The sequence below is a fragment of the Delphinapterus leucas genome, chromosome 5 (genome assembly GCF_059928025.1).
Source record: "Delphinapterus leucas isolate spDelLeu-1000000601 "Yukka" chromosome 5, BTC_Dleu_Yukka2, whole genome shotgun sequence".
Taxonomy (NCBI): Eukaryota; Metazoa; Chordata; class Mammalia; order Artiodactyla; family Monodontidae; genus Delphinapterus; species Delphinapterus leucas.
In genome coordinates this window covers 118,579,738-118,592,333 of record NC_143133.1, presented here as the reverse complement: position 1 = coordinate 118,592,333, position 12,596 = coordinate 118,579,738, and the positions used below count along the sequence as shown (strand labels likewise).

The 12,596-nt window shown below is 35.9% G+C and overlaps 1 protein-coding gene across 3 annotated transcripts in view; it reads right to left on the bottom strand.

Annotated features, from left to right (window-relative positions):
* PPP3CA (protein phosphatase 3 catalytic subunit alpha) overlaps positions 1–12,596 on the bottom strand; it is a 298,715-nt gene that overhangs the window by 76,655 nt on the left and 209,464 nt on the right. For all 3 annotated transcript variants that reach the window (XM_022582432.2, XM_089912447.1, XM_089912446.1), the window contains one exon: positions 1,439–1,563. In XM_022582432.2, the coding sequence (XP_022438140.1) occupies positions 1,439–1,563 (125 nt within the window). The remainder of the gene's footprint in view (positions 1–1,438; positions 1,564–12,596) is intronic.

Below are 12,596 nucleotides of genomic sequence, written 5' to 3'. Positions count from 1 at the left end.
CCAGCCATATATGCCCTCGATATTCTCCCAAACATCTATATTCCAATGGTAATTATTTTCTGTACCTTTTTTATCCCAAGATTTTAATAATCAGTTCAAATAATAATTGAATCCTGGAACCATCTGTTCTAGGCTTCTTATTCTATAAAGCTTTTTACAGTTATATTTTCCTACACAGATTTAGGTTTCTAGAGAGCAAGGATGTATATTCCTTTAAATTCTCCTAATTACAGTGCATATACATGGAAGAAATACCTAAATGTACTCCTCTTTCTGGACTTATATACAAACACCACCCCTCCCTCCCTTACCACCATGAATGATTAAGAAATATGTGATCTTTAAATGAGATCCTTAAATGTGATTAATATATTGGTGGGCCATATATATATACATATATGCATAGTCAATGATGGGAGGTGAATTGAATAACCCCCCCTCCAAAAGTTAGTATAATAGTTTAAAAACAAAAGCCATTTAGGAGTGACATGTTTTTCAACATTAAATATTCCTATAATAAATGAAATATTATGATGAAAATTTAAAAACCTAGAATCTCTTTAATAAATGATTGTTATGAATGTATGACATTGGTGTGAGACTTCAATAAATTTGATTTCTCTCTTTAATTAAGAATAACTGTTTTCCTTTTTAACACATTATTTCCAAGAGCACATATAATGTCAGCTACTATAGCATGAGCTCTGATTCTTTAAAACTTATTCTTATTTCAAACTATTTCTTTTAATAAATATTTAATGAGTCATTTCTATGTATGAAACACCATGTTAAGCACCAGAAAGAGAAAACATCTGAATGAAACAAGAGCCTTTTCTTTATTCTGAACGTAACTTCTACTTACCTGAAGCAGATGCAGTTGGGAGGCTGAGGAAGAACCTCTACTCAAAGGTTATCTGTTTTGTTTTAACTAATGATTTTGACAAATTACCCTATTAGATGACAGGTGCCAAAAAAGACAAAATATAGCAGCTGTCAGTGTACTCATACAGACTCATACACACAAATGCAGACACATGCACTTGACTATCAATTTACAAAAATAACTTATTGTCTCATAATTATGAGACATAACCAGGCAAACACATTCCTGCTTATTTAATCAAATTTGATTCATTGTCTCAACAGGAGATAGAATTATCTAATGTCAAATATCATGCAAGTTTTGCAAAGTTGCAAATCTATAAAAAGTATGAAAGGCAAAATCTTACTATGAGCCATTTCCTTGGCATTTCTATGCAATAAAAAGCATATAAGAATCAACGGAAAATAGGATATGGAATTTCCCACACATTTATGTGTATTAAAGTTCATTGTTAAAGACTAGGGATTTCCTTAAGGCAATACATATACCACTTTATTTTGCTAAGATATTGTTGATCCATTACTGAGCAGCTAAGAAGAAATGATGCAGACTTACTTCGATACTGAAGTACCCTCTGTCTACATAGTCCCCTAAGAAGAGGTAGCGAGTGTTGGCAGGAGATCCGCCCACTTCAAAGAGCTTCATCAAGTCAAAGAATTGTCCATGGATGTCCCCGCAAACTGAAAGAAACAAAGAAAATTCATCTGATGGTTACATTTTGTTAAGACTCTGAATTAGACAGTAAAATTACAAAATCTTAGAACCAGAAGGAATTTAGAGGTCATCTTTGCCAAAACGTTCTTTTGCAAAACAGGAAAGTGAGACAGAAATTCCAAACTTAATTGGTGGCAGACCTGGCTTTTGCATCCAGTTCTACCAATTCACAGATTAACTGGAAAAATAAAGATAATAATAACAATAATGGCTATTATTGTTGTACATTTAACAATTCTGCACCAAACACTCTGCTAAGAGATTTCTACACATTTTATAGTCATGGGATAGGATTTCCTTTTGCAGATTAGTCAGAGAGGTTCAGAAATTTGACAATCTATATACTGAGTCTAAATATGTATCTACTACATGTTATTGACTCCTGAAGAAAAGGAAATGTTGATACCCGTTATAAAAACTGTATTTCACTGACTCTAAAATGCCATCAATTGTAAAACACATCATTATTTTATGTACCGCTGAGAAAGGAAAAAAACTCCAATTTAATTTAAGTTTATATTATAAAAGATCATTTTTGTAAGATGTACGCTGGAATCAAATGTCAAATTTTTTTTTTAAATTGTGAAATGAAAAAAATCCTGTAAAACTGTATAAATAATGACTGGTAATTTGACATTTCTTAACTTTCTCACCTTCTCTTTTAAACCAAAATTCTTCAAAAAGCTATGCAGTCTCTCTTTTTAAAACCCCTCATTCAGTACTTACTATTTCATTTACTACTTTCAAAGCCCTAAAAAAATAAGTATTATCTCCATTATGGTTATGTGGCTAGGCGAGATCACTGTTAAAAATGAATGATACGGGCTTCCCTGGTGGCGCAGTGGTTGAGAGTCCGCCTGCCGATGCAGGGGACACGGGTTCGTGCCCCGGTCCGGGAAGATCCCACATGCCGCAGAGCGGCTGGGCCCGTGAGCCATGGCCGCTGAGCCTGAGCTCCGCAACGGGAGAGGCCACAACAGTGAGAGGCCTGCGTACCGCAAAAAAAAAAGAATGATACAACTGACCTGAACAAAAAAAAGAACGATACCGAGTTTCAATTCAGATTTGTCTAATTCAAAGATTTTGCTGTCAACCATCATGTTATATCTTTGACATTTATATGGTTTATACATGTGTATATATTTACTACCTTAAGACAATTTTATGCTTGAATGCTGAACGTGATGTGGCTGTTTCTTTAATGCTAAGAGGTTCATAGAATAAATGTTATCAGTGAATAGGAAATCAAGAGGCCAAAGGATGCTATCTTAACACATTCTTATGCTGTAATCACAAGCAAGGTGAAATGTTTTAAACCTCATTCCTTTATCTGATGAAAGCTGAAAGAAAAATGAGTCAAAGGAGTTCATTGATGAAAAAACTATAAAACAATGGGTGAATAAAAATGTCCTATAAATCCCCATTCTTACCATCAAGGAACAGCTAGTAAGGACCCAGAGTTCTATAAGCCTGAAACAGGTACATGTGGACTCTATTTTAGAATACCTGCACTCAAAAATCTTAGAACCTATCAAAACAGATGTAAATTACAAGGAGCTATAACTGCTAAGGCATTCTTTCTGCAAATTCCAATCCCATAGCTTCTTCCCTCTCATGAGCAAGAGATACACAGAACAAATACCAGAAACATTCTTCCACTTCTGAAATAATATCATACTAGAAAATTGTTTATAAATAATCGTTTTCATTCTTACAGTTGAGTACTTTGCAAACGGGTCCTTATCCTGGCCTAATGAGGAATTTGGTTTGTGAGAGACATGTCATATACTGTATTTTAACCAAAGGGAAAGAAATAAAGAGCAACAAGTGTCGTGGTTCAAACACTGCCGGGTACAGATGCCAGTACCCACTTTGGGGAGACTTGCATGCTGCATTTAGAGCTGTGAAAACTGATGTTAATAATAATAATAATAATACAACTAAAAATAAGTAGATAATAAAACAATTCTTAAAACTTAAATGGACTAATAATAAATCCATTTAGAAGACTGAATTAGCATATCTTGTATTACTAAATTTTTAAGAAGGCAAGAATAAACTTATTAGTTAATAAGTAATAAGATAATTCATCTTCCACTGATTTATCCCTTGAAATTACAGTTGGTATGGCTTACTTATCACAGGTTTCTCTCAAATGGCAGGCATTTTTACACCTGTCATGTTATGTTTCAAACCAGAAATTACAAACAAAAAAGGTTTGTCTGGAAACCAAGCCTTTCTTTACATGCCCTCCATTAAGTTCAGAAGTTGAAGGAAGGAACTTCAGGGAAAGAAAGTATGAAGCAGGGCACTTTGTTTCAGCTGAACTGATGCAGCCCTGTCAAATGTGAACGCCTGTGACCAGGACACTTCCTTGCCACTGTCCCTCTCTCTATCCTGAATCCTATCAGAGGGATAGGATCCTATCAGAGGGTCAATTATGGGGTAAGGCTCAGGCAAAACATGAAGCCAGGTGATGGGGTAGGATGGAGGATTCAAACATTATTTGGAATTTGTATTACAGTAGCAAGTCTAATAATCATATTTCTAGGCTATTATTAAAAGGTCCCCTAGTCAAAATGGGTGTAGTATTAAGGCTATTAGAGGCAGTGTGGTACAGCATTTAACGACCTAGACTTTGAAGCCAGACACTCAGGCTCCAGTCCTATTTACAAGTTACTCAACTTCTCTGAGCCTCAATGTATTCATCTATAAAATGGGATGATATTGGTACCTTACCCTACTGGGCTATTGAGAGAATTAAAGGTATTAATAATGTAATGGGATTAGGAGAGTTCCTGGAACCTGATATGAACTTGATAAATGTTATATCAAAGTGGCCTTTCAAAATAGTTGTATCTAAAATATCAAGGTACCAGAAAGAATGGGATTCTGGTGCTTGGGGTTGGGGAAGGAGGAGTGAAAGGCATTCTGAAGCATCTTCTTCACCATTCCCTCCCCTCCTATCCTCTCCTTCATTTTTGATTCCTCCATTTGAATTCCTGGCTATGGCTGAAAATTCAAGGATCATTATTTTTTATACCTCCATGTCAATGATAAATATCAAGACATTAATTCAGGCTGTGGACCACAGGACGGAGTTAAGTGGTTTTAGCAACTGACATACAACTGTAGCATAATCTGGCAACCAGAACTACACAATATTATAAATAAATGGGCTCTAGACAATGCAAACATTACGGATTACTTTTGTTGGACTACAGAAGTACATTACTGTGAATGCAATTTTATAAAAACTGAAAAGTAAGCTCTTCTTTTTGGCCTACAGTAACTTTGTGATAAGAGAGAATCTCAGTGATTTATAAGATCAGCACAATTATTGGGTCTTGGCTTGACGATATAAAACAGCAGAGAGCAAGTGCTGTAAAGTTGGCATGGGAAACAAAATACCCTGAAATTCAGTTACTTGTATGATGGCCACATCATCACTGACTTTACTTTAGACCAGCCACACAATTCAAATCATACTTTTACAGTAAGGACCGCTTATGACAATGTCCAGCAAAGGAAAGCAACTTGCACATATAATCATAAAAAATATGCAAAGCCCAATGAAAGAAAACAGTAGTTCAAATAAAATACACCCGAAAAATTGAGATATTTTTATTAAGAGATTTAAGGATTTCCCAGGTCAGTTTAAGTTAAAGCTATTTAACTTTTAAAAAAAATCATCTACCTATCTGTCCATCTATCTAGTCACCATCCTATTGCCCTTCTTGTTCACTAGATGCCAGTCTTCTCTGTCTCAAATAAGCCACGTTTCTTTCTTGTATTTTCACAGGCTGACTCCTTGTCATCCAATAGGTCTCAGCTACATGTCAGTAGTGTTAAGGAGGTCTTTCTATAAAGGAGCTACCTCTCTCTAAAATTATTCTTCTTCCCATTAACTTGTTTTACTTTCTTCATCTACTTATTACTCTCAGGAATGATCTAGTTGATTAATTTGCATGCCTGTTTCTTCCCTGATTCTTCCCATTGGAACATAACCTACACGAGGACTATAGCCTGTGTGAAGCCGTCAGTTTGGTTCACTGACCAGGTGGAGAATAGCGCCTACCACCCAAAAGGTACACGAGAAACGTGCTACCCTAGGATTCTTCCACTGGGCCTGTGCTGTGCTGAATTTGGAAATCCATTAACTAAGAAGTCAAGGTTTTGAGGGGCCCTTGGGATTGACAGAGTTGGACAATAGTTGGAGTTTGCTTTGGTGGAAGCTGAAGGTCTTCGACTGGTCTGAGATGGTGCCTGTTTTAAGCCTTTAAGTCACAGCTTTTGAATTAGTGTGCAGCAAGACTGGGGGAGAATGTGGGAACTCCACACAGTTTATGGTGGTTTCTTTACCTGGTTCTACATCAGTAACACTTGGGGAACTTTTGAAACTACAGATTCTTGGGTCCTGAATCAGAATCTCCAGAGATGCAGATTTATAACAAACTCTTCGATGACTCTTATCCAGAGAGTAAGACTAAACAGACCTAGGCTTTTGACCCTCTGTCTCGGCACACTCAGCCCTCATTCTGCATGCTTGTGCAGTTCCCCTCACAGGGTTCACATGTGGGGGAGATACACACTGGAAAGGCAACTTCGTTCGATGCTAATTCCAGCTTGGTGTGAGATCAGGATTTCCTATTATGTGAAAGGATAATATTGAAGTGATTGTTTGATAGAGTCTAGGATAGAGGAATGAATCTAACAAAAGTGACGACAAAGAGCAAATTTACTTGTGCATTTGAATGTGGCTATTGCTCAGGCCTTGTGCATTGCAGCTTTCAGATAAAGGATTTATCCCAAAGTCCTAATATTTGGGAACATTTACTATTTTAATATCCAACATCAGGAAGAAAGTGATCTCCATACTGAGGTATATCCACACTTAGGTACCCAAGAGGAGGGAGGGTAGGGCCAGGGCATCACATAGAGGGAAGGGTACTTCCACGTGATGGTAAGTGAAAAGTATAGCCAGGTAACCTTCCTTCTTTGTAATGCCGTGGCCCGCACCTTCCATTCTCTTGGGTACCTAACACACTGGTGTCCAAAGAGAAGTAAAGTACAACAAATGTCAGCTAATGAGGCAAACCATCTGCTTGGCTGCTCACAGCCTCTAATTCCCCACGAGGCTAGGTCCTTTCATCTTCAATGTCATTGGCTGTAACAGCACTTCTAGAACAACCAGGCTTTGACAAGTTCTATTCTACCTTCAAGGCAAGCTCATTCTTCACCAAACACTCCTGCTTCCCATATTCCCCTAGCTTCCCATTATTTGCTTCTCATTTCCAACAACACACTGCTGGCAGGCAGGAACTCAACTAGGGGCTAGCTCTAAGAGACCTATGATACTGAAAAAGCACCAAAAACATAGGAACACAGTACAGGTAGTAAAAGCACTCCCAGTCTCTATGAGATATCCATCCATCTGGCTGAACATTCAAAAATATATATATCTTCAATAGATTATTACCAGAATTGTATATATTTCCATCACAGATGTATAGTTATGGCATTTAATGAAATTAACACATCAAAGATAACGAATGAAAGCATACGGGTTTTTCTCTGGACCACTGCTACCCTCAGCCATTAGCAACCTGATGCAGTCCTCCACTTGTTTTTATACTGGACAAGTAAGAACTACCAGCTACACTGAGCAGTTGAATCTATTTGTTGAGAAGGTGGTAAGGTTGCCATTATCTTCTCCTTGGTCCCTTCTCTAAGTCAGGTGACTAAGTGGTTTTGAACCTGGCTGTTCTAACATCCTCAGTACAACCAAATGGTGCAAGAGGGATCAACATCCTGCAATGCTTACACATTTATTTCTTCATTCTCGTCTACTATCAGGAAATACATAAATTATGCCTAAATAACCAACTACTAAGTAATACCTAAGCAAACAATTACTTTTGAGTAATTGCCTTTTAATATTGCTTCCCTCCCCCAGTAACTCTTGACCCACAGTAAATAAAAGTTTACTGGAAATGATTCTCACACAAGAATGGTCTCAGTAACTTTTGATCTAAGGTTTCTGAAGAGGAGTACAGAATTTTAAAGGGGGAACTAGAAAACATACAGAAAGCCTTTGTCTTTGTTTTTTAGGGAAGGAAACAGCTTTTATTTCTCATATCATTGCTAGAGAGCTAGTTATTAAACTTTGAAATCACAGACTTAGGAGCTTAAAGTATATATAAATATAAACATTAATTTAAATGTGTGTGTGTGTGTGTGTGTGTGTGTAAAGCCACTTACCACAAAGGAGGAAGTATTTGGAGATTAGTGGTCAGTGCAGCAGTTAGGGAGTCATTAAACAAGGTCAAGACTTTACTCGCTGTAGATTACAGCAAAGTAGTGCTAAAGAGAAACGCAATAAACAGCTGGGGCAGGAACAAGGGGCTCTTTGTAGTTAGCTGAGAAAGCTCTTGGGATCTACAAACTAGACAACGAATCAGTCACAGAGCGAGTCTAAGAGTCCCTAGAACTGGCACACTGCTCAGGAGAGAAGATAATGGCCAGCATATTGAGGACAAACAGACCCTTGAGAAAATAATCTCAAGGATGGAGGACAAGTTAGAAAGATAAGCACAACCAGGACCAAGCCTAGGCCTTGCATCTCCAGACTAACAGAAGTACTGCTAACTCTCTGTTGAAAAGGTGCTCAAAACAACAACCCTGCACACATTATATGTGTAATCAAGTATGCATGTCTAAATCAATTTAGTGATTCTGCAAATAAGTATACTCATATTATAAGTTAATTATTTTTTCAAAGAATTCCATTGTTTTCTAAATTGACATTGGCAAGTAAATCGCTACATTAGAAAATGTAAACAGTAGAATGCACTGAACATTTAGGATGAGGTCCCAGTATAATTGCTACACAATTGATAGCTTGAAAAGAACTCTGCTACAGCTGCCATCCAGAGTGGAAGACATATAAAGAAACGTAAGATAAAAATACATACTTTCATATAAAACTACTTAGAATAGCTTTGAACTAATGCTCAGACTTATGCATTTGGCCATGTTTACTTGCCTATATTAAAGGAAATCCAAAGAAAATCATTGGGTCAACTTCGTACTGACAATAAGCAAAATTTTTATAATGTCATAGAATTCCAGTTTAAAGAATGCTTACAGAAAACAACAACAACAAATCAGTGAAATAATACATTGCAGGTGAAAATAGATTTTTCATGGACTGGCATTTCAAACTTGCATCAGTATTATGATTTAGAAGTCAAGAGCTTTTAATTCTTGACTCACTGTTTATTTTTCTATAAAGATCTTTTAGTTCCTCCAAAATACTGGCTTTTATCATCATGGAAGACGTGCATGAAGTAGAATAACTACCTCTACACATTTTTCCAGTTCACATGAAACTAACAGGTTGTAATTTTTCTTTTAGAGAAGACATTACTGAATTGCTGAGCAATTTTCACCATTAGAATTCCACTCTCCTTTCAACTTCATTTACTGCAACCCAATTTTTTTTCCATAATAGACACATTTCTCCAAGACAATAAAAGTTCTAATGTTAAGGAACTAATATTATGTCTAATTCTAAGCATGGGGAGATTAACCTATTAATTTACTGGTTTGGTTTTTGAATCCTCTATCTGCTACACCTTTTTCTTTTCCAAAATCTGCAATTTTGCAGAGAACGATCTTGCATTTAGAGGTTTTGTTAGATGTTAAACACAGTGGGTACCACAAGTACGTATCTGTTTCCCCCTGTAGACCATCCAGGCTTATGTAACTTTAGTGGATGATAAGTTCAAGTACAAACCAGCCAGCCCGAATACGTGTGATTCATTAGCAGAATGTGTAAACTTCTGAAATCAGGCAATTACTGAGATAAAAGTGAGTTTCATTACAGCATTCACTATACATCTAGAGATCTTCATCAACTGTAAAATAAACTAACCAAGAAAAAAATAACAGGGGTCTAATTCATCAAAGAGGTATACTGCAAAATAATTAATATTTTCCCCATAATGAATATTACTTTTCAAATGTTAAATACGTATTAGGTACTTTATAAAATGCAAAATATGAATTCTTAACCAGGGCTTGATAGTATAAAATGATAATGAAAAGTCTGTAATTAAAATTTCCTAAAAACTATATTTTTTCTTTTAAAATCCTTGAAATGTCAGTAATGAAATTAAATACAAAACAATAACAGCACCAGTGTAGATTAACAGCAATAATTTCAAACATTTTCTTTACATTTATGATGCTTTTTTACAAAGATAAACTGTTAGCCAGCGTTAATGAGAAATGTAACAGGACAATTGAAAAAGCAAGAATGGGATATACTGTAGATTACAATAGATAATAAAATCACAACAATCCAGTACTAAATATGAATACTTCATGAATCCCCTAAATCTCAGTTTATAACTATAATTACATGGAAAGAAACTAGAAGAGTCTGCATTTTTAAACTGTTTTATAGAAGGACCAAGCATACACAGCACCATGGTAAATCCACTGTTTATCCCAATCAGCAGAAAAATCAATGATTGAAACACATATTTATTTCTTATCTTAAAGATGAGTTTTCTCACGATCAAGATTTTTCTTATCTTGTTTACTGGAAGAACTTAATCTACTGAATAAGAATGTATTTGTTCCATCTATTATCACTATTTATCCATTTCAGCACCAATCCAGATTTTAACAAAATGCCTAACTGTTAAAGATTCATAATAACATTATGGAATTATTTTAAGTCACAGTCATGGCAGTGACAGTAGTAAATAATAACAATAAGTAAATATGTACAATACTTATAGCGTTATTTAAATTTGGTCATCATTATGTTCATATGTCCAAGTCTGATCAGTCCTGGAAACGACCAGTTATTTGATATGTGGATATACTTACATTATGTAGTTCACTAAACCCTTGATTGTCATCACCAGACAATAAAGAGTACTGGATGAACTATGAGATGATGTAATTTCAGCCAAATATAAATAAACTTGATATCTTATGTACTTATATATATTTATTAATAAACGAGAGATCGTTCCCTTCACTGTTTGAAATGCTGATGCCAGGTTTCAGATCCTATGCACTCCCTCCAGGACCCTAAAAACTGGGCTCTCACTGTGGTAATCAGACCTAAGGGTTATAGATCTATGCCTTAGCATTCCCATCTTAGGTCTTCCAAACTGGTATTTCTGGAGGGGTGTTTTATGTTTTGTTTTGTTTTTTTAGTTGTCTGGGAACTGTGGCCACAGTATACTTTCAATTCTGGCTTTTTCCTGGACACGTTATTTCTTCCTGGGTGAGAGGCAGTAGCGTGTAATGGTTGAGAACACAGTCTATGAAGCTAAACTGCTCAGTTTCATAACTGCTGTCTGTGAGTTTTTGCTTTGTATGTGTATTCCTCCTAACTGACCTTAATCAGTAAGCTGTGGCTTTTTAGTTAATCATTTTCTCATTAACTCTCCCTGAATCAGCTTGACCATCTCAAGAAAGCATGGGCTCTTCTAATATGCTTTTCCCAATCTCCTCCTCACACAGTCACACTCTATTCTTTTTTACTGCAATTCTTTAGGCTTTGACTATCTTGCCCTATAAATCGCCACTTGTGTAACTAGGACAAAAAACTTAATCTGTATAGGAGGCCTCAGATGTTTCATCTATAAGGGGCTTCATAATAAACCGTTTTAAAATAAGTTTTTAAAAATTAAATGAAATAATATAAGGGGGAAAAAAGGCTCAGCACGCTATGGCACACAGAAGGCACTAACACAAAGTGAAATGGCAGATGTGGCCACTATTCCAGAGGTTGTCTACCTAAGAAACATCTCTGCCAGATTTAGACAGATGACTGCAGTACCTGTAGTCAATGTAGCCATAAATAAAACATACAAAAAGTTGTTCTATTTTCTTCCACTTCTTATCCAAATGTATGCTATCATATGTTGAAAGCTGTTAAGCCTGAAATCAAATAGACTAGGCCTCATGTTCCACAATTTCCATTTTTTAAGAGTGGAAATATCTCCAAATGGCTTTAGTGATATTACCCATCTTTCAGCCAGTAACAGCACCATGATGAGTTTCCAGTTAGTCTCATTTTCTTTTGTAGCAGAGCTCATTTACAAGACCACTCTGTTCCTTGGCTGTGTAATGGTAGTAATGTTTTAAAAGCTGAAAGTGACACGGTAAATAGAAGAAATGTAAGGTATTTCACCAAATGGATTTTCAAAAAAACTACTCTTCTTAGATTTCTGGAAAACTCGGTTAAGAAAAATCTTCTGAGTAGGAAAAAAGTGAGTCATCTCTTATTCTTGTCATGATACTCGTCAAATTTTGACGATTTAAAAGATTATTTTGTTTTTAATATTTTTAAAACTCAAGGAAAGCAACTAATGATATTTAATTCGAAAGTCCACTTATTCATCACTAATTTGGCAATTACAGGCAGCGGGGATATTCGTAAAAGGGTTTTTGCTTACCACTGACTTTCAAGTAGTCAGCTCTATTTAGTAAGTACTAGTAAGTAAACAAGGCTAATAAGTGCTATTCCTAACCAATAATACTTAAATGACCTGATGGAAAGAAGGACAGATTATGTGCTATCATTTCATCAGTAAAAACATATGTTTATTTTGGTACATGACTCTTTTTGAATTATGGTTTTCTCAGGGTATATGCCCAGTAGTGGGATTGCTGGGTCGTATGGTAGTTCTATTTTTAGTTTTTTAAGGAACATCCATACTGTTCTCCATAGTGGCTGTATCAATTTATATTCCAACCAACAGTGCACCCTCTCCAGCATTTATTGTTTCTAGATTTTTTGATGATGGCCATTCTGACTGGTGTGAGATGATATCTCATTGCAGTTTTGATTTGCATTTCTCTAATGATTAATGATGTTCGGCATTCTTTCATGTGTCTGTAGGCAATCTGTATATCTTCTTTGGAGAAATGTCTGTTTAGGTCTTCTGCCCATTTTTGGATTGGGTTGTTT